Below are 23,972 nucleotides of genomic sequence, written 5' to 3'. Positions count from 1 at the left end.
AAAATCAAACATCAAGCACCCAATTCAGCATTAACAGACAAAAAAGCCTATAATCTTATGTGGCCAACAGTGCAATATTAAGGTTAAAGCTCTCACAATCAGTTAAAATTTCATTCAAATTGCTCACAGAAGCCACATTCCTAACAAAAATTAATTCCTGACACAGTAATTATTAATAAGTATCTGCAGGAAACCCTGCCAGTTGTGATTCCAGTTAGCATCTAAACATTCCAGTTCTTGTCAGCTTTTGTAAAACACATTTTCTAAAACAATAAATAACCAAACTTGACATTTAAAAACTTTAGTGCAAAAGCTGGGAAACTATTTCTAACAAAACATGAAAAATAGGCTTTGAGTCTGGAGGATTTACTTCTGAGTCTGGATGGAGTTAGCCAAACATAAATGTCTTAAAAAGTTTTGTCTAGGTTTTGTTTCCGACAAAAGAATTACATGGAAAACTCTAAACCAAGTATAGTGATCTCTCCACTCCCATACGTCCATAAATGAAAAAACTTCAGTATTAGCAAATAATACAGTAATTTTGCCAAGTTGTCAAAGCTTGCTTATACATGGTATAACACACAGTCTTCAATTCAACACATCAAAACTGGAAGAGAAATACAAAAAAGGACGAAGCTTCTTACCTATACCTATGCATATCTATGCTGTGATTTTACCAATGGACAAGGATAGCACATTGTTCTATATGTGTGTACCAATTGTTTCAAAGTACTTCTATTCTCAAGGATAGCACATTGTTCTATATGTGTGTACCAATTGTTTCAAAGTACTTCTATTCTCAGCTGCTATGTACATGGCATAGCTGTCAATCTTGGGTTCATTCTGAACCAATTTTAGCTAATCATCTTGTCTTCTTTTAACCCATTCACTGCTGCCAGGATGTACATCCCAGAATTCTTTACGTTCACCATGACTGGGGCACATACAATTAAAATTCTTGAATTATGTGCCTCTGCCTTGAGGTTTCCTATAAAGCCATTAATACTTGTAGAGGCATCTTACATACTGTTAATATATTCAAACACTAAATGTTTTCAATACACAGGTTTGTCTATGTAAGGACATCAAAGAGGCCCATATGAGATATGCACCTTCATGCTATGAAATAATTTGTAGATCTATACTTACAAAATTATAGATGTTAGTGATGACACTCACATATTCTTACATTATTTCAGAATATCCCATACACGAGTATTCAGTGAAACTTGGACTACTGTAGTAAAAGGATGAAGGAATCTGTATCTCATTCCTAGTAAGTTTTTTCTTATCGAAAAAAAATTAAAAACTAAAATTCTTCCATGATATGAAGTATATAGTGAAAGGTGTCTGAATGAAGAAGTTATCAGAAACTGGAGTAAGTAGTGCTTGGTAGACAGCCAGTGATAAAGGAAGCATATTCCTGGTACTAGCCACCTGGGTGTCAGAAGGCTCAGTGACAGCTGCATAGCAAGCCAGCACTTCAGATGTTGTCAACTGCACTAGTATGACCTAGGTTGCTTTCTTTTCTTTCTACTTCACCCATGCATGGACTGATGGCATTCTGTCCACAAATATACAATCTCTCCTTGTCAGACATAACACTTGACAACACTTAACTCACAAAACTCATTCTTTCTAACTGCAGATTTTTCCGTGATGAGTGCTTTGCACTAGCCCTGCCTTTTGGCAAAATGGTAAGAGCAATATACAGAAGTAGTTGGTATGAATATTAGACATGATCAATAGGTAAAAACATTAGGTAAAAGTCGTTGGATGGAAAATTAGGTAGACAAATTAGGTAACAGAAGTTTGGTAAAAGCTTCTGAAAACACTGCACTAGAGTTGCCTTCTGCCAGTCACCTGTTAAGGGTGAGAATCTCAAGGATAAGAAGTTACACTGGAGTTCCCCAGTTATGCAGACTTTTTTTGCCATGGCTATCCATTAAGGGAGTTCCCAAGAGAAAAGGCATCACAAGATACATATAGAAAGATAGGTAGACAAGAAACTGGGGCAATGGACTATAGACATTGATGGGAGCCTGGGAGATGAGTCAGTTGCTCTTTGCTGACGACATGGCTCTGGAGGCAGAATCAAGCGAAAAAATGAACACTCTGGTTTCTGTGTTTGGACGAGTATGCGAAAGGTAAAAGTTAAAGAGTTAATGTAACAAAATATAAAGGTTTTAAAGCCAAGGAGGAGAAAGATACAGGTGGGTTGGAGGGTGAATTTGAATGGAGTGAACCTTTAGAAGTGGGGTGTTTTAGATGTTTGGGAATGGACACAGCAGTGGATGGAATGATGGAAGCTAATATAAACAATAAAGTGAGTGAGCAGGCTTAGGTCCTGAGTTGTGCGTGGAAAGGGAAATCATATTCTGAGAAGAAAAATATGGATGTGATTGATGGTATAGTTGTCCCAGTGGTTATGCATGGATGTGAGGCATGGGCCATAGATGAAAAAGGTAGGAAGGTGGATGTGTCAGAAATGTTCAAAAACAATGTGTGTTGTAAGGATGGTTGACTGAATGAGATAAAAACTACTGTTTACTTTTGACAAGATTTTGCCATTACAGCAGGGATAGCACACGGCACTCATCATTTGATCTGTGTTGAATAATGACTCTTCATTCAACTGCCTCTCCTCTTCTCACCACTTTTTTGCTTGCTCTATAATATTCCTTTCAGCAACTAATCTTCTTTTGAATATTTCTATAGATACCACAGTTTATCTCTTAGTTCTCTAAGTGCTGCATTAATTGATCATTCTTGCTTTCCCATCTGGCAAGCATAAATTTTAGTCAAATCTTCTTGGTATTCTCCAGATATTACTTATGTCTTTAATCATTTTATAGCTTCCTTGCTTTCATATCCAAAACATTATTCTTTAGGCCTTTTATCATTTGCCAGGCATATTGAGTACCCTCATAAATTTCCCTCTTTGATGTTTTAGACTACAGTTCCAGCATTTTATACACAGGAACACAAAAGAATTCAAACACTAAAAGACCATTGGGGCCTTTCAAGGCTGTTTGTGATAGCGAAATATATCAGAAACTCACAGAACAGTGTGGTAAAAGTTAGAAAGCATTCAAATAATTCAAAGAGAATAACTTGCAAATTGTCATTTAGACTATGGAGGAGCAAATAATGAAAGTTTTGGACCTGAAGAGAATCATCAATCAAGTCTACTTCTAAACATATCTATAGTACTGCTTTCAACCACTCTAATTTAGCCAATTGTTTCAGATGTTAACAATCCTGTCGAAGAAAATGTACTTCACCTCATTCATGTTAGTTCATTAGATCCAGTCTATTGATTTCAATTATGATGTTTCCATATTCTCTCACACTAATTATTTCTATCTGCTTTACTGGCACACATACAACACAACAGCATTTAATTTTACTTCTTACCTACATATCAAATACTGGTTATAAATTCTTAACCTCTTGTAGCAAATGTTCTCAATACCTTTTCAATCACTATTTGGCTTGCAAGTGCTATCTCATCAGTGTTCCTTAAATTCAAGTTCTTTACTTACAATAATTCCCCAATCTTTGATGTTTACATCAATCTCTTTCTTTGCCTATAGGGCCTCTGTATGTAAGCACTGAAGTACTATTAGTTGCACAAAAACTCATTTGTGCAAATTTCTCTTTGTCAAATTACATAAATTCCATCAAGTTCTTATCTGCCTATTCGGAAATAATATCCAAATCCCTATGTCGTGTTTCTTGATTGTCATCACTTTTAACAGCTTTACTTATTCATGTGGCTGTATCATCATCAGGAGAGGCAAAAGAATAGAGTCTTGTCAAAGAACTTCTTGCTTCAAAGGAACACAAGCTGTCCCTGGTACTGTGAATAATAACAGCTCTGAAGCTGTAGAATCCCTGGATAGGGGGCACTGAAGTCATACCTTCAGGACCCCTCTACATAATACAGTACAGTATAATGACAAGCTTTGGCAAAATTAACAATTGTTTACCTCATAATTTAATCACTAGTTATGCTTGGTTATCAACAGTCATGGTAAAGTCACTATAATTGGTTAAATGGACTTCTCCAAGTTAGCTGTACACTAAAAAAACTGGGTATGAATTTCAAATATGTTTCTTTAGATTGCTATTAGGCTCAGAAAATCAGGAGAATGAGAGATTTCTTTTTGCATTTGGAAACTTCATGAACCCTTAGAGGCAAACATCTAAGAACTATGCAGGCAGTAGGCTGCACAGAACCCATGAAACAGGAAGCCCAGCTACTTAAAAATATAGACACTACCTCTGCAAATAACTGGGACCTGGCTCACTAATCACAAGACATGCTGATCTGACTCCACCATTCCTATCACAGACTGGTTTGATTAACTTGCACTGAATCCTCACCCACTGCAAATAGTAGTGTGGTACTTCAAGCTGTAGGAAATATAATTACTAAGGGTAACACTTCTACCTACAACAAAGAAACAGGACAACTCTTTGACAGAAATGTCTCTCTAAATGCTCGAACACTGGCAACAATGATGAATAGGGAGGTGTTGATGCGAGTTGGGAAGAAAGGTTTGGGAAAGTCCATGGGGTGAAGACTGGAATTAGTGTGAGATCAAGAACCAAGATAGGGATAGCACTTCTGAGGAGGAAGCTGTGAGAGTGTTTTAAAGAGAGTGAAGAAGTTCATTTGTGATTGATGTTGAAAAGAAAATTAGACTACAAGAGGTGGGTTAATGTCATTACCTATGCATCTGGTCGTAAGAGGAAAAAAGTGGACTCTTCTGGAGAGCTGAGTAAGTGCTTAGGTAATTTTGATGAAAACTATTATGAAGTCCTTGTGAGTGGTGATTTGGGTGAATGAATGAGTGTTGAGGCAGATTTGGGTATAACTGGGGAGCTTGAGGCAGGGTAACTGAGATAAATGAAAATAGGATACAGCTTGTCAAGTTGCATGTTGAAAAAGGTGACTGGTGCTGGGCGTCAACAGGTATTGGATCATATAGGGTCTTAGTAAAAAAAAAAAAAAAAATAAATAAAAATCAGTTGACTACCATTTAAAATGAGGTTTCCATACATTACATTTTATTTGCAGAACAAATATCATTACTTGCTTATGGTGGGGATATCATATGTTTGGCAGCATGGCACAGTCTTATAAAAGTCAAGAGACTGGTTGAGTCAGCTCTGTTACCCCATGGCACTGAGAATGAAAGGATAAAATATTTGTTTACTGCCCTTGTGTTTAGTGGTGCTGTGTTGTGCTGTGGTGTGTGTATACATATACAATTTCAAATATTCTTCTTAATTGAAGACTGCCAACTGAAATTGAAAAGCATATGTTGTTTTGGACATTTTGTTGTCTTGAAATATGGATTACAGAGGTTTTACTGTAATACGATTTGTTCAACAAATGAAACATGACACTTTTTTTTTCTAACATGTAAAGGTTGAAGGACAAGAATATGATAAGAGGGGCAGTATAGGATGTTTAATCGCACTAAACCCTATACCTGCCACCATATAAAGACATATTCAACAATCCTTCAAATTACTCACTCCAAATCCTCTTCACCTCAACACTGCCTGTTACCACTTGCCCATTTTCCCCTTTCAGTGATATGTACCCATGAGTTCTCGTGTATTTCTTACACTATTAACCTCCCAAAACATCTTATTCTATCTAAAGTTTGCTGGTACTCACTCACTCAAACTCTAATTTGCCCTCTTGACCTCATGCTACTTTCTTTTGTACATCAGGTCACCCCTCAACCTTCTTTCTTTCAGAGTGGGCAAATGTACAACCTTTAGCTTTTCCTTGTAACTTAGCTCTCTTAATTTTAGTACAAGCTTTATTGTCCTCCTCTGGACCTTCTCTGTAAGTTCTTTGTACTTTAGGTACAATGACCAAACCTGAGAAGCAAATGCTAATGTTGGCCTTATGAAGCATATGAACAGCATGCTAAGCATGTCCTTATCCATGTACCTGAAAGTTTTTATGACATTTGCCAGAAGACAGTTTGTCTCCTTTATAATTCTCCTAATTCGGCACTCTGGCAACACATTAGGGATGATGTTGACTCCCGAGTCAAACAGAATCCTGAAGCTTATTTCCTGCTGGATGATAATCATATTTGGGCCTTTTTTAACTTGATGCCATGTATCAGATCAACTTTGTAGACTGTTTAGGTCTGCTTGTAAGCTGATGAAATCCTCTGTGCTTTTCATTTTCCTCATGACTTTTTCATCATCTGCAACCACATTTAGGAAGGAGTCCACACCTTCAGGGCAAATGAATAGTAATAACTGGATATAAATGCGGGACATGGGTTACTCAATGATGTGAATGAAAATGGTGAACAGCTGAAAAAAGACTGGTAATTGGGAATTTCTGGTAAAAAGAGGGATATACGTAAGTATATGTTGAGAAGGAAAAATGGTAAGCGGGCATTTTTGGGTTACATACTAATTGATAAGCATGCAAAATGTAAAAATCTTGAATATGAGTGTGCTGAGAACGGTAGGTGGTGGGATGTATGAACATTACCTGGTGGAGGAAAGGGAGGGAGTATTGGTGGTGATGGAGAGTGTTGTGGCTGGGAAGGGGTGGAGGTAGAGGAAGGTATGGTGGCCACAGAAGGAGGGAGGGGGTGATGGCCATGAGGGAGGGTGTGGCAGCCAGAAAGGGATGGAGTGGTGGTGGTGGGGAAGTGTGTGTTGGCAAGGGTGGGAGGGCATGGAGGTGATGAGGGAGGGTATGGTAGCCCTCAGCAGGAGTGAGCAGTAAGTCCAAAACTGGAAGGCTATTCCATATGGTCCATGCTGAAAACGCATAGTATTAAAACAAATGCTGCACTCACCATCGTGTAGGACAACTGTAAAGTTCCATCTGGTATCCAAACTTAACCTTGCTTGCAAACAACACCAATGTCTCCTAAATGGTCTTTACTGTGAACCATGAGGGTCAAACTGACAGGCTTGAAGCATCTAATGAACACATGATGTTTCTCTCAGACTAACCTAGGGATGAAAAACTACAGAAGTCATGGAATGATTAACATCCATATCTTGTAAAGCACTGCCTTAAGTTGGGCTTCCAGTTACATTGTTTCACTAAACTGGGCCCAAGCAACCTTATGTGCATAGGCACCATAATCCTCTACAAGTCAGTTCAATCATCCTCATCACTGAAACAAAGGCCATGTTGTTACTGCAACTGCTGCAATGAGGCAGATAAGCTTGGGAGACATGAGAATGGAAAGGGTGATAAGCTTTTTCATGTGAATAACAAACAAAACCTTGAAAGCTTACGAAGCTTGTAAAGCTCTAGATACTTAAATATTCTGAAAAAACCACAAAGCTCATGAGCACATCTTTCATGAATACTCAGAAGGCTTCTCTCTAAATTTCCAACATTTAAAATGAAAAAAATCACAATGAACCACGCACAACCAATGCCAGATGACATTTGCTGAATTAGGAACAACACCAAATTAGTTCTTCATGACCAACATTTTGACTAACTGAGGAAGAGATCTGCCTACAGATCCAAATGGTTTCTCACCTGCAGCTAGGTAAGCTAACACCTGCACAAAAAAAAGGATGTTTATAAAATAGTTATTAAAGTTACTTAGGACTGGCTGGTGATATGTAGTCAACTTTGCTTGTGATTGGGAAGGCATCATTTGTCACTCATTTAATGAGGATATGACCACATTTCAAATTGGTCTGACTTCCAGTCTGAGATGGTCCATAGTGCCTATTACTTAAGACAGGTTATGTTTTGTATCTTTTTATGAGTGTTCTCCATGACATACAATAATGAATAAAAAAATTCTGGATATCTAAATTCTTTAACACATATATCAAGCACATGAAGTGGATACAGCATGTTCTTCAAATGCATAAAAATATCATAGTCATAACATATACTCAAACATTTCTCTACACTTGCTCCCCATCTGCTTATTTGAAAAAAAGCTATACATATAAATGATGTCTGTTATACAATAATCACAGTCACTAGAGACAAGCCTCGAATTAAGAACATACCACCCTGCTTTTAGAAGAAAAACAGGAAATATTTTCTCAGTGCAACAAACATTAACAAATACCTGATTTCATTGTTGATAGCATCCAACTGTTCTTGTAACATCAATGCCAGAGTCTGAGCATCCGTGTGATGTGATGGAGACCGCATTTCCATGAGTGAGAATATTGATTCATTATCTTCTTCTTCACCATCAGAAAGTTCTCCACCTTCTCCAGTGAATGGCTGTTGGATGTGACCACCACTTAACTCCCAACTTCCACCAGCCTGAAGACATTTACAACTGTTAATATCACAGTTCAAACTATCTCTTGAGCCCAGTACGATGTTATCTATACTGCCTACATAGTGGAACATATGGGACACTATCCAAATATCATATTTACCATACATATCCAAGAATTCAGTAGGTAAAGACACATTCATAAAAATTACTCACACCAGGATATGCACGACAAGCCCACATGGCAAACTTGTGATAATGACAATGACTTTTTTTCATCCATATTCCCCATTTCCAGCATTAGCAAGGTAGTGTTTAAAACAGATAACTTACCTGTAGAGGGAAAAACTGACATATATATGGATGCAAAAACCAAAGGGGGGAAGAACTATGGATTTCAAATCTTAACTCTGAGATAAAGTAAAATATTATGTAATGCTTAATGTACCTGAAAAGAATTATGATGCTACAGCCAGATTAAAAATTCATGAAAACTTAAAGAGTAAAAGAAGAAACAAGAAAGAAACTGAACATTTGATACATTGAAAACTAACACTCTAACAAATGTCTTAGCAGTTAGCATTCCTGATTCCTGACTGTGATGCATTCACTGTCCACCAAGTGTCAAACGCATTGGTTCAAATTCTTGTTATGGCTTTCAGTCCAGAGTCAACCCAGCTGTTCATCCACCTCTAGGGTTTTGTTGACAAAATGGGTACCTGGCTCAGGATATGGTATATGTATATATAGCATTAATGGGATGGCCTTGATTAGGGCCTCAGCTGCCCGTAACATCTCAGCTAACATTAAGAAAAACAGACGTACAAAACACAAATGAAATAAATTTCTAAAACTTATGCCATCAAAAAATTCAAAACCTTTATTGAGGCATGTTGTGAGGAACAACCTAATCACCAAGTAGTGTATGGTTGATCAAAACTACAGGATAAAATGACTCCTGAACACCAGTTTCTCACTCGAATCAGCCACCAGTGCTGTATCATCGGCGAACAACAACTGACTCACTTCCCAGGACCTCTCATCCCCAACAAGCTGCATACTCGCCACTCCCTCCAAAACTCTTGCATTTACCTTCCTAACCACAACATCCATAAACAAATTAAACAAACAAATGGGAATATCACACACTCCTGCTGCAAGACCATCCTTCACTGGGAACTAATCATTCTCCTCTTTTCCAACTCGTAAACATGCCTTATATCCTTGATAAAAACTTCTCATTGCTTTTAGCAGCGTACGCTACCTCGCAAACACGGGAGACAGCGACAAAGCAAGAAAAAAAGAAAAAAAAAACCTCCCACACCATATACTCTTAAGACCTTCCACAATGCATCTCTATCAACCCTACCATATGCCTTCTCCAGATCCATAAATGCCACACACAAATCCATCTGTTTTCTAAGTATTTCTCACACACATTCTTCAAAGCAAACACCTGATCCACACATACTCTACCACTGCTGAAGCCACACATCCTTCACCACTTCTGAAATCTCACTGCTCCTCCCTAATCCGATACTCTGTACATGCCTTCACCCTCTCAATCAATACCCTTCCATACAATTTTCCAGGAATACTAAACAAACTTATGCCTCTGTAGTTTGAGCACTTACCTTTATCCCCTTTACCTTAGTAAAATGGCACTATACAAAAATTCTGCCAATTCTCAGGTGCTTCACCATGATCCATACATACAATGAATATCCTTAGCAACCAACCAACAGCACAGTCAACCCCTCTCTTAATAAATTCAACTGCAATACCATCCAAACCTGTCACCTTTCCGGATTTCATCTTCCACGAGGTTTTCACCACCTCTTCTCTCTTCGCCAAACCACTCTCCCTGGCTCTCTCACTTTGCACACCACACAGACCAAAACATCCTACATCTAACACTCTATCATCAAACACATTCAACAAACCTTCAAAATACTCACTCCATTTCCTCCTCACTTCACCAAAACCTATTATCACTTCCCCACCTTGCCCCCATCACCCATGTTCCCATTTGTTCTCTTGTCTTACACACATTATATACCTCCTTCCAAACATTTTTCTAGTCTCATTAAAGTTTAATGATACTCTCTCATCCCAACTCTCATTTGCCCTCTTTTTCAACCCTTGGGTTGTGAAGGCAATAATGACACCTAAAAATGTGGACTCTACAGATGTGTTTTTCTATTTTACAATACGCATGTAAATTGAAAGAGAAATTGGAATAAGCAAGCTCTAAAATATGGTAAGGAGTTTTTAAACTGAAAGAGCAAAGTGTGGATGAATAATGAGTTTTTGAACTGAAAGAGCAAAGTGTGGATGTGTTAGGAGTTTTTAAACTAAAAGAAAAAATTGTGTGGATGTGGAAAAAAGAACATAAAATCACCTTAATCTTAGTACCTTTACCTTAGGCATCTGGGACCTAATGATATGCTACCTGTGCAAATAATAAACTGAGTCAAAATGACTTGTTTATGAAGAGTAAGACTCTGGGGCCATTTAACTCGCAGCAAAAAGTAGGAATATGTTTCCTACCATCAGTTAGAAATATCAAGCTAAGCTCAATATTTTTCACCTGGGCATTGTCTTCATCAAGTGCAGGTGGCCTCTTCTGTGTGGGAGGGGCTGAAGGTGGATGGCGGGGTAAGGATCTGGAGTCGAAGCTAGGGTGAGAAGTGCTGCGGACAAAGTCCCCTCCAGTCGGTGATACAGACCTAAACAATACAAAAGACATACAAAGGTTACCTTTTATGCATTTTTGGGATGCATTGCTAATTCTTCTCATCCCAAAGCACTTGGGTAAACCAATGGTCGATAAGCATGAATAAAGCATATGACTGTGAAAAGGATATGGCCAAAGATGGGTTAAAAAAATTTTGTATGTCTTACACAACATACTTGATCTACATTCTATTTTGTAGCATTATCCACACATATGAGTGCTATGGTGAAAATTAAATGCATTAACAACATAAGACATAGGTTCAACTCCAAGCCAGGTAGAATTTGCAGGGTATTACACACCAATGTATGCACAAAGATGGTCAGTCATATTATTCCTTAAGCTAAAGCTGAGATTATGCACCCTTAAAAAAGTTGAGAGATAGCTTAAAGGATGACACTTACATATTTTTGTGACATTTGCAAACCAACAGGATTAAATGCACCCTGTTACTGTAAAGATGCATTGGTTTCCTACCTCAGTGCTAAGAAAAGATGAAGTCTCATTTGCTCACATCTACTCTCTAGCTGTCAAGCAAAAGGCACCAGAACTTGAGCCATCAGCTAAGCCCCAAAGACCATTCTGTGGTTTACCATGACCACTTCATATGCCATGGTTCAGCCCATTGACAGAACATAGTCCCCCGTGTACCACATCACTCCAATTCACTATCCCAGGCATGCCTCTCAACATCCTGAATGTTTACGCTGCACCTCCTCAAGGCCTTTTTCACTCTCTCTATATCCTTGGTCTTCTCTTCAGAAGAAAGAAACAATATCATTTGACATGTAAGACATGCAGTGAGCATTTCGTACTATCCTTCCACTATGGCAAAATCTCATCACTGATGCACATAGATAGATACTACCACTTGCTTCATTCAATTCTGAACCACGAATCCTCTTAGTTTTCCTTGCCTATCTTCTTCATATATCCTCACTTATTTTAGCACACCCTGATTAGTTCTCTCAATCAAGCTAAGCTTACTTACACACCTTACTCTCAAACTATCATTCTGAACATGATTAACCCATCTAACAGTTCTAGAATCTTAAACGATGGGATACATCTGAAGAGACACACCCAGGATAGAGGAAAAAATCCTTTGCATTTCATGTCTCTGTTACATAGAATAGATAGAAATACCCTAAAAGGAATACTGAATTGACTGGGGAGGGCTCTGGCCAGTGTCATGGATACTCCTTATTCATGTAAGAATATGATGTTAATGGGTGTCCTCTTGCTGTGATCTCTTTCTACATATGCCTAAGCACAATATGCATTTTACGATCTTTCCATCTACAATTTCATAAATCCTATATGTATCACTTGCATATTTTTTCTTCACATAGACCTTTATATATCATTTACATTATTTACATATCTACATATCACATACATGCAAAACATCATTTACAAGAACATTATCATTATTATTATCACTATTTTCATTACTATCATTATTATTATCATTATTATCATCATCATTATACTTGATCACCATTTCTCACGTCAGCAAGGTAGTGCCAGGAAACAGATAAAGAAAGATCCATCCACTCTTTTTTTTATTATCAGACTAAGTTGCTGTCTCCTGCGTTAGTGCAAGGAAATAATGAAAGAATGGCCTAACCCACCCACATACACATGTATGTACATAAATGCCCACACACGCACATATACACACATATCTACATACATGCACATATACATATGTACATATTCATACTTGCTCGCCTTCATCCATTTCCAGCATCAACCCACTACACAGGAAAGAGCCTCTCCCCCATCAGCAAGGTAGCACAAAGAAACAGATGAAAAAAGGCCACATCTGCTCACACTAAGTCTCTAACTGTGCTCTTTATCTACTTGTACATTTTCTTACTAATTCATCAATCTATTTCTGATGCCCATTTCCTCCTAGAACTCCCTCAACGGGGTGGCAATGGCATAAGTCTCCATAACTGGTGAACTCAAGTGCTACTTCTTAGCCTTTAGTGCCTTGCCCTTAAAAGGCCACTGGCATGGGGCACCTCTTATCGCAGAGTTTCCACAGGCTCCAACCTAATGTCCCAACAAACTATTTCTACCTAATGCTCCAGTATAATGTTCCCACCTACTTTTTCTACCTAATGCTCTTGCCTAATGATCCTACCTAACATTTTTATTTATTGCAGCTACCATTTCACAAAAAGGCAGGGCTAAGACTCAGCACTCAACACAGCAAAATCTAGAGTTACGAAGAATGAGTTGAGTCAGTTAAGTGCTGTCCAGTGGTATGTGTGACTAGGAGAGATTGTATGTTTGTGGAAAGAATGCAAGCAGTCCACATTCCTTACTCTACTGATAAAACTCCTAACTTCTACTATCAGCTTTCCTCCCATACCATACAACTGAATCACCTGCTACAAAGCATCTCTACTGATTCTATCATTTCTTGAAATCCAACATGTTACGTACAAATCCTTCTCTTTATCTAGGAATTTCTTAAGAGATAAATTTCTTCAAAAGCAAACACCTGGTCCAGATATCCTCAACTACTGAATTTATGTTGTCCCACCCTAGTCTGAAGCTTGTTGCATGCTGTCACCCTCTCAATCACCATGCTCCTGTTTAACTCATTAAGTATATAAAACAAATTTATACCTCTGTAATTTGAACATTCACTTTTCCCCCTTGCCTTTATACAATGGCACTATAAATGCATTCTACCATACAAAAGTTGAAAATCCTGACTAACCAATCACCAACACTCATCCTCATTCTTGAGAAATTCAACTGCAATCACATCCAACCGAGCTGCTTTGTCACGCTTCATCTTTAGTAAAACTTTCACAACTTCATCTCTTTTCACCTCTGTACTTGCCATGATTGTCACTTTGCACACCTCCACATCCCAAACACCACTGACCTGATATCCTACCTGATATCCTATCATTTAACACATTCAACTCCTCTTCAAAATACTTACTCCATCTCTTCACCTCTTCTTTGTTTGTTACCACTTTCATGGGATATGGGAAAAAGAACACTACCTATGCAGTTCCTGCATAACATACAAGGTAACTGAAAGTGGCAAGAATGGATGGCTGAGAATTCTTTCCCCATCAAATATCACATTCTGCAAGGAGGAACTGACCTAGGTGTCAAGTAAAAATTTTTCCCTGAAGCCTTACTTCCATTGCATTCCTTTGCAAAAGTAGAACAAGGCAAACTCGTATCAAAAGTAAATTACTAACAACAACAAATATACAGGGATGACAGTGATGTGGGGGCTGCTGCAAAAACATACGTAAATAAATACTATGATGAATAAATATGAAATATATAAAATGAATACAATAACATGAATCTAAAGGACACTTTTGTTAGGACTTTAACCATTCTATTTCATCTATAATTACCCCAAAGAGTCCAGGTATTACCTACAAACTTTCAAAAGGTTCCTGCAGCCCAAGACTGAACTACTCCCAACTACAGAAAAATGCAGACTTCTTTGGAGCAAGAAGTTCTTTGACAAGATTGTACTCCAAGTGATAATAGCCTCACCAAAGATGCCTCTCCACTTGCAGTGCAACCTCTAGCAGGCAGAGTTTGGTAACACCAGACCATAACTTGTGGAGGTATACAGTTTGCAGAAAAACTGTCTTTAACTGTTATTACATTTAAATTGTGTGGCAAATACGACATAAATCTTAAATGCTGTGGATGCCATCAAGACCATAACAAATGTTATCAAGCACTGGATAAACAGAAACAATTGAAGGACAGAGTTATGAATAAAAACAGGTAAGCATGTAAGCAAGCCATTCAAAAGCATTAAAACATGCTATAATAGGATGGGAATGACCAGAAGTCACAATAAGGGTGAAAAGCAAAAATCTTTGTTCTTGAACATCAAAAAATCAACTTGGCAACACAGCAAACACTTTAGATGGGACTTTGGGTTTAGGAAGTTATATTTTGAAGGAGACTGAACTATAGCCTGGAGATGCAATTTCATTTTACAATGGTAAAGTCATCCAGGATAAGTTCAATTAGACAGACTGCCAACACAAACATCAGTGATAAATGTCTACTTATTCTGTAATTCCATACAATTTCTCATATCTCCAGGAAGGATCAGTCTATCATTAAACAAACAACAAAGTCTCTTTATAAATCAAAAGATTTAAAATGTCTGTCATAGGTGAGAGTCCCATATATTTTTTTTTTCAAAATATTACAAGTTGGCTATCACTTCATACAAACATGTAAGAAACACATTAAGCCCAACTGTATTCTTTAATGTGTATTCTAAAACAAATCTATACTACACAAGGAATGTAAGGATGCATATTTTCCGAGTTGCAATCATAAGAAAAATACTGATTACTGCTGTGGAGCTGTATGGATAGGAAAATATAAGGGTTAATATTACAGTTGTAAATAAATTTCAGCCTTAGGTTAGATAACCTCGTAAATGTTAAATACTGCCACCTAACTCCATGGGGTGATAGAGGGTGGTTATGCTGCATCATTACTGTCATTTACTTATCATTACCTTGTTAATGCTTCAGTTTGTTTAATATTGAAGGCTATCTCCTGTTGCAACATTTGTTGCTTCAGTTGTTCTGCTTCAAGTTGCCGTCTTGATAATTCTTTCAATATTTCACTCTGTAGCAAATAGAAAATGCATAAAAAAATGAAACTATTTACAAGCAATACATCAAGCGAACATAGACAACAAAAGGGAAATAATAAACAATAGAAATCGTAGTCTGCAGACTCCAAGCTGTCAGGCAAGCAAGGGTTGAAGCTGTGAAGATGGATTCACCAATGACCAATGAAATGTGCTCTGGGTCGAAATGTGCACTGATTGGTACAGCTGGGTAGACCTGGAGGTGCTTAATGAGAAAATGAGAGCTGAAAGCCAACCAGAAATCATTCACACCAACAAAATGACTTACCGAACAATTCCTTGTTGAAAGAGGTTCTCCATCTCTGCCTTCAGATTATCCAGTTCTTGTTGAATTCGTTCCTATAGCATGATGATTAGTTACAAGACAATAATTACTTTATCAACATAACTGTTTATCTTCTCTATATAATAAATGACTATAAAACACAGGCTACTTACATTCTATAGGAAAAATAAAGTTCATCTTCCTTACTGATGACTCTGCAGTAAATGCCAAGGTATTACTAAATAAATAAAACAAAGTGATTTGTCAGTCTTTCCAATATCAGAAGGAACATCAAGTTCTTACCATGATACGATCCTAAAAATTTTCCAAGCAAACAAAGCAAGAAGTCTGACGAGAGCATTCTTTATAAAATGAACTTTCTTATACTACAAAATAATCCTGGTACATAAACAAGATTTTTAGACTAATATATGCCTCATCAAAATTATACGAAATCTGTGAAGTGTTTATATTCACTCTGGCTGACTAAAAGAGATGACTTTCCAATTATGTACAACATATCAAGATGGATGACATTTTAATCATGTTCACAAACCTGGCATATAATGAATGACTGATTTTTGAGACCTGATAATACCGTATATATCAGTTTATAAAACTTGTCTAAATCACATGAACTTGTCTTACTTTAAAATCAATAGATTTACTCTAAATTCATATTTATAACAGCAATTTATTCACATCATTTAATGAAGTAGTTTTATTCTACAACTATCTACATACTTTTTCTTGAGAAGAATCCTCCAGGAACTTTCTTGTTCTCTCTAATTCAGCAGTAAGGGCATTCTTTTCCTCCAAGGCATGCATTCTTTCCTTTAAGTGCACCTGCAGTCTTTCATTAGACTCTGAAAAAAAAAAAAAAACGACAATAAGCATCAAGAAGCTAATCATAAATAAATCAAGGCCTATGAACATTGCAATAAAATATGATGAAAGATAACTTCCAATTCATCCAGTCCCCTTTCCCCACCTGAATCTGATAAGTATCACCCTAAATTATCATATTAGGTGCATTAAGAAATGAGTGGAGAGAGTGGTCAGAGATGGTAAGCGAAAGGCTGAATATGCCAGAAGCTATAGTACATGGGAATATTAGAGAAAACAAACAGGCCTTCATGGTGTAATAGTTAGCATTATAGGGTCAAGCCTACATAGATCTGAATATCTATCTACCTATATCTCTGATGCTAATGTGGGAAATGGCAAATACGTATGAAAAAAATAAAAAAAAATATCATTCTTGTTACTACATATTATCATCATTATGCAGGAGGGTGAAAGGCGTGCAAGGAATAGAGTGAATTGGAACGATGTGGTATACCATGGTCGACATGCTGTCAATTGATTGAACCAGGGCATGTGAAGTGTCTGGGGTAAATCATGGAAAGTTTTGTGGGGCCTGGATGTGGAAAGGGAGCTGTGGTTTCAGTGCATTATACATGACAGCAAGAGACTGAGTGTGAACGAATGTGGTCTTTGTTGTCAATTTGTAGAGCAACCTTGCGCGCATGCGGAGGGAGGGGGATTGTTATTTCATGTGTGGCGGGGTGGAGACGGGAATGAATAAAGGCAGCAAGTATGAATTATGTACATGTGTATATTTGTATATGTCTGTGTATGTATATGTATGTACACATTGAAATATATAGGTATGTATATGTGCGTGTGTGGACGTGTATGTATGTACATGTGTATGTGTGTGGGTTGGGCTTATAAAATTCAACATATACGTACACATACATATAAATATATACACATGTAGATATTCATACTTGCTGCCTTCATCCATTCCCATTGCCATCACGCCATACATGAAATAGCATCCCCTCCTCCAGCGAGGTAGCGCCAGTAAAAGACAAGAAAGGCCACATTCATTCACACTCAGTCTTCAGCTATCATGTGCAATGCACCAAAACCATAGTTCTCTATCCACATCCAGGCCCCACAGACCTTTCCATGGTTTACCCCAGACATTTCACATGCCCTGGTTCAGTCTACTGACAGCATGTCGACCCCAGTATACCACAACATCCCGATTCACTATATCCTTGCAGGCTTCTTACCTTCCTGCATATTCAGAACACCCTCTTAAGCTCTCTAAACCACACTCTTTTCTATTACCATACATCTCTCTTACCCTTTCATTACTAACTCAATCAAACCGCCTAACACCATATACGATCATTAAACATTCTGTCTCCAACACAGCCACCCTCCTCCACACAGCATTATCTACAAACCATGCTTCACATCCACTTATATCGCTGAGACTACTAAATATTCAAACGTACATATTTCTGCCCTCCCAGATAATGTTCTCTCTTTCCACAAATGCTTTAGTGCTCCTAGAACCTTCATCCCCTCATCCATCCTATGACTCACTTCTCCTTTCATGTAATTATTCGCTGCCATGCCCAATTCCAAGTATCTGAAACAATATGCTTCCTCCAAATTTTCTCCATTCAAACTCACACTCCCAACCCTGTTAAACCTAATATCCTTGCTTTCATTCCCAAGATACTGTGATCTCCAGATGACTGGAAGCTGGTGGGATGAAAATATCAATCTGGTGGCAGTCACTGATTGGCTGACAATGATCCCATCAGTTAAGCAGAGGCTTTGTTGTCCAAGGATCAATCAAAAAGGGTGGGCGAAAGAGAGCTTCTTCACCAATCTGATGAGGACAGGAGTGATCCTGACCTGATATTCCCCAAGGAATGTATCATGCTTACTTGACAGACCTCAGAGGAGAGAAAGTAAGCATGTGAAAGAGGTGTAAGTATAAGCAAACATACAGAATATGCTTGCCTTTCCTCATCTTGGCAAGGTAATATTAGAAACTAAGCATTTTAAAAAAATTCCTCACTGCCTAACTTATGTCCCTACTTTTTGAAAGTGATGATACAGAAGGAGAGAATCTCAGCCCCTTACAGTACCCCCACTTGGTCACCTTCTACAACATGCAGATGATATAGATACAATAAACTTTCTTTCCAGTCCCCAGGAACATACAAATTCATAAGAACTACTATCTTCTTTATCTGTTTGGAATGAGAATATTATAACAAATAACATACAAAACAATCATCAAATTAAACTAAAACTGGAAAGCACCTCTATTAAAGACAGCTTGATACAATTCAGGAAAAACTTTAGATGTACACTCTTACCTTGCAATAACTTATCTACAGTTGCTGACAATCTTGAATTGTGTTCTTCATTCATTTTAAGACGCTGATTTAATCGCAAAAGCTCAGCTCCTTTCTCATCTAACTGGTTCTCTAAACGTTGTATGCGATCCTCTGCACTCCCATGTTTTTCTTGTACCTAAGAGGAAAGTGCAATACCTCTAAGATGATACAAAAAGAGGGGCACAGATAAAACTTTATTAGATAAAGCTCTACAACTAATGCCACAAGCAATACTGAAGGTTGGAAAGGGTAACTTAGTGAGACATTAAAGGGTTAAAAACAAAGGTAATGAATATTCTTTTCATTTCATGTATTCTAAGCTACAGAAGAAGCCACAACACTTTTACTTTATACAAGAAGAATTCTCCAAGATGTAAATAAGGCATGGCAATTTAAAACATTTTTTTTTTTTCAATACCCACTACAGAAAAATTCTTCATTTGGCTCCTAATTTTTGTTCCCCATTTATAAAGTTATTACAGGAGATGAGGGTTTCTAAACACCACTCCAGCCCTCATTAGTCACCTTTTATGACATGCATAAGGTAGTATTTTTTCTCCCCAAATCCAAGGGATGATTTCATTTGGCCTAAATAAATGTACATCCCCATTAAATGGCAAACAAACAGATATGCAAAATTTATCATTCCAATAAAAATTCTAATAAATCAAATAAATTTATCCATTTATCTATATCTCTGATGCCTGTTCACTTCAGAAACTCCCTCATGGGGGTGATCATGGCAGAGGAGTCTCCATAACTGGTGAACTAAGATACTTTTTAGCCTCTAGTGCATCACTTGTAACAGAACACTGGGAGAGTGCAACTCAAGTGCAGTGTTTTCAGAAGCTCTTATCTAATGTTCCTACTGACAACTTCTATCACCTCTACCTAATGCTCCAACCCAAACTTCCTACCCACATAATGCTCCTGTCTAATGTTCCTACCTACTACTTTTAGCTAATGATTCTAGTATTTTGCCAACAGGCAGGGCTAGCACACAGCACTCACCATAAGAAAAATCTACAGTTACACAGAATGAGTTGTGTGAGTTACATAGTGTCAAATGTTACACGTGAAAAGGAGAGAACGTAAGTTGTGGAAAGGATGCCAGCAGTTCACATGTGGTGAGGCAGAAAACAAGACAGCTACCTGGGTCAGAGGAGTGCAACATGACAGCCACTGAAGTGCTAGCTCACTATGCAGCTGTCACTAACTCTCCTGATATCCAGGTGGGCAGTATCAGTAATATACCTCCATGGTCAGTGGCTGACTACCAACTACTACTTACCTAAATATATCATAGCTCCTGTTTATCCAAAATGGTCAAAGAAGAAAAACTTGAGTAAAACAGAAAGTCATATTTTCTTGTGTCTCACCTGGTGAAGAGCCTCCATTCGTTGCTTCAACTCTTGTTCTACATCTGGTAACTTTGCATACTGAGCTAGCTTCTGCTCACTTAGCTCAACCTTCTCTTGCAATGCACGAATTTTGTCCTCTTGAAGCTACATCATGGGATCAAAACAAAGTTAATGTGATATTCCCATCTATCCAAACTCTGCAAAAGTACTTTGAAATACCAAATATGAATTAAAAAAGATGGGTACCATTCAAAGAAACTATACATCTTTTTTTATTTAATTCATCTTAATCTTAAACACTCTACTTATTTACAAGCCCTGAAAATATACTAAAATATATACTTAAAAGCAAATCATACATTCTCTCTCAAAAAAAAATCTATCAATATTTTCATCAACTTTGTATAGAATAACTTACTTTATACTGAGCCTCCTTATTCTTAAGTTCTTCCTCTAGCTTCTCATTCAAGTCATGTAAGGAAGTTGATTCTCTCTGAGCATTCAGATATCTCTTCTCTAAGGTAGCAATACGTTCTTCTTGGTCTTCTTTCTGGGCTACATTTTCCTTAAATAAATCAATATATCTTCAGAGAGCTAATTAAAAATTAAATTTATATGGGGTACTTTATACAAATCCATGGGAGAGACATCTCAAAGTGACAGAAAGATACAAACACAGGTCATTAAAGAAATGAATGACCTTAGTAGCCAATACAAAGATGAAAATACAAAGACAATTTGAGAATTCTTTTTTTATAGTAGTTCACAAACTAGCTACATATAACTTACAAAAGCTTTCAAAAAAATTGCTATTGGAGTAAAGTTTAATTCCATAATGTCAATACTTATTTCCTGCAATGTTAAACATTTTCACAAGCGCAAGTAATAGCTAGGAGACAGTTTCTGGAATTCTGTATTACATTTACCTTTTCAAAGCATGGTTAAATGGACAATTCTTAAACTTACAGAGATCACACCACAGTCTAAGCTACTCCTAAAGACAATATCTAGTACCTGCCAATATAAAAAACTGACTTTCTTAAACAAAAGCATTTAAAAAAACATCAGATTTTTTTATATATTTGATCCCTGTTTTCTGCGTTGCTGAGTTAGCACCAGGAACAGATGAAAAAATAAAGATCCCATCCATTCAGATCCATTCTCTAGCTGTCATGTGTAAGGCACCAAAACCATAGCCCCTTATGACAACTAGGTCCCAAAAATCTTTCCATTGTTTCCTCTCGCTACTTCTTATTCCCTGGTTCAGTCCACTGACAGTACATCACCCTCTATAACCTTCATTGCTCCAATTCACTCTCTCCTGTGCATATCTTTTATTCATCTGCATGTTCAAGCCCTGTACACTCAAAATCTTCAAGGTTTCTTACTAAGTTTTCTTTTGCTTCTCTGTCAAAATCTGATATGCTTATAAAGTGTATAGAAGCTTACACTGTTTCTTGAATACTACCAATAGAATGTCTTCATCAGACATTGTCCCATCTGCTGTTACTAAGCTTACACTGTTTCTTGAATACTACCAATAGAATGTCTTCATCAGACATTGTCCCATCTGCTGTTACTATCAACTTCCCTTCAGTGAAAAACTCTTTATTCTATCTTCCTGTCTCACCCTTGTTTCACTTTGCTAATTTAGTAAAATCATGTTGTTTACTCAATCAAATTCTATTGCAAACAAAAACAAAAAATTCTTTCTCTTTCCTTTCATTCAGCTGTTATACAAGTCATTGTAATGCACTAATAATTTCTTGGCACAATTTCATGTTAGCCTTTGTTTAAGCAGGTGTTCATGAGCAGAAGTTTCAATGAATGTCCTTAAATTACTCTTTCAAAGACTATTATTACAAGAAAAGTCAAGCAAACTAGTCAATACCACTTAGGTATTAGCTTAGACCCTCATTTGTGAAATTGTATTACATATGCCATTTTGTGAATTCTACAATTCTACTCACATTTAGAGTCTGCCTCATCAGTAACATTGCTGGTTTCACTATTTTTAATTCTGTCTTCTTGAAAGTGATGGCTGGAATTCCATTTAGTCCAAAAGCTGATTTTTTCTGATCAATTGCTCAATAATATCATCTGACATCTCAATATCTATGCATGAATTTTCAACATGACACTTCAATAATTTATCATGTAATTCTATTTCACATTTTAAGCTAATTCTGAATTGTATTGTCCAACTGACACCCTGCAAATTTACTTAAGGTCATCTTCATATTATTTCCCACTATAAAAGGGCCAATCTCTGATGCCTTGGTTTTTTTATTTGGTATTCTATGACTATAGTTGTTACAAGTTTCTGTCCACATTTTGTATTATTCTCTCTCAATATATTTTCTGTTCGCTTCTATGATATTTCATTATTTCCTTAACAGCAATGTTTGTTTTCTAATCAAGCTCCAAGATTAATTAAACAAGAAAATCACTGTTAATATTTCCCTCTTTCCTCATACTCTCCTTTTCACCCAATATTTTCTGTCTCTTGATGTCTTCCATTATGCCTTCTTTTCCTTTTTGTTTAGCACCATCCCACTAAATTTCTAACTTATTCCCTCAATGTACATCTTTATGTTCACTAAGTTATTGCCTCTGAAAGTCAGACACCAAGATGAGGTCTGTGAGACTTGGCTTGGCTTCATACACACTCAGACACCAGGGAAAGATGTGTGAGGCTTGGCTTGGCATTATACATATCAACTAAGAAAAGGATGCGAGTGAAAGAGGCCATTCTTCATCCATTCCTGGTGCTATCTTGCTAACAATGGGAATGGCAAACAAGTACTGAAAAACAATATAAGGAGAATGGTAGATAAAAATTAACGTTTATGAAAATAAACAAAGTATGAAATTACATCCGACAGACAGATACCTTGAGATCCCTCTGGAGGCGTGCATTTATTTCCTGTGCCTTCACTAACTCCTTCTGTGTTGCTTGTAAATTGTCTTCAAGTTCTTGCAACCGGTTTTGAAGTTCACGTACTCGCTCTCTAGCTGCATTCAGTTCTGCTGTCTAGTCATGAAAAAAGAAAAAATTATAAAAACATTTAACCAAAATTCACTGGTATGGTTAAATACTAATTTTCATGAATCAAAATCAATGTTAATATCGTTTTTTATGAAAACTTACACACTCACACATGCACATGAAAACATACATATAGGCTGGGATGAGCATTCTAAGTATATACATGTAAGAGTAAAGACAGTACATACAACAAGGATAAGAGACGGGGAAAAAATCAGTATCAAATTCCCTCCCTGCAACACACAAATAGAAGCATTTCCACACACACACACACACACACAAAAAAAAAAAACTGCAGGAAACTGTTTGCGAGAGAGGGTAGGATGAGGAAGAAAAGTATTTGTAATTGATGGACATCGCTACCAGCCGATGTGCTTCAACATTCACTTAGAACAAATATCAATTT

At 37.2% G+C, this 23,972-nt stretch overlaps 1 protein-coding gene across 5 annotated transcripts in view; it reads right to left on the bottom strand.

Moving 5' to 3' along the window:
• Liprin-alpha (PTPRF interacting protein alpha) overlaps positions 1–23,972 on the bottom strand; it is a 202,353-nt gene that overhangs the window by 89,852 nt on the left and 88,529 nt on the right. For all 5 annotated transcript variants that reach the window (XM_071658081.1, XM_071658085.1, XM_071658084.1 and 2 more), the window contains 8 exons: positions 23,411–23,551; positions 20,936–21,082; positions 20,536–20,661; positions 19,136–19,292; positions 16,689–16,810; positions 15,542–15,654; positions 10,855–10,993; positions 8,106–8,308 (listed from right to left, as the gene is read on the bottom strand). In XM_071658081.1, the coding sequence (XP_071514182.1) occupies positions 8,106–8,308; positions 10,855–10,993; positions 15,542–15,654; positions 16,689–16,810; positions 19,136–19,292; positions 20,536–20,661; positions 20,936–21,082; positions 23,411–23,551 (1,148 nt within the window). The remainder of the gene's footprint in view (positions 1–8,105; positions 8,309–10,854; positions 10,994–15,541; positions 15,655–16,688; positions 16,811–19,135; positions 19,293–20,535; positions 20,662–20,935; positions 21,083–23,410; positions 23,552–23,972) is intronic.

Source organism: Panulirus ornatus, chromosome 65, assembly GCF_036320965.1.
Source record: "Panulirus ornatus isolate Po-2019 chromosome 65, ASM3632096v1, whole genome shotgun sequence".
In the NCBI taxonomy this organism is placed as follows: Eukaryota; Metazoa; Arthropoda; class Malacostraca; order Decapoda; family Palinuridae; genus Panulirus; species Panulirus ornatus.
Note: the sequence above shows the minus strand (reverse complement) of the source record. Positions and strands in the feature narration are given on the sequence as shown.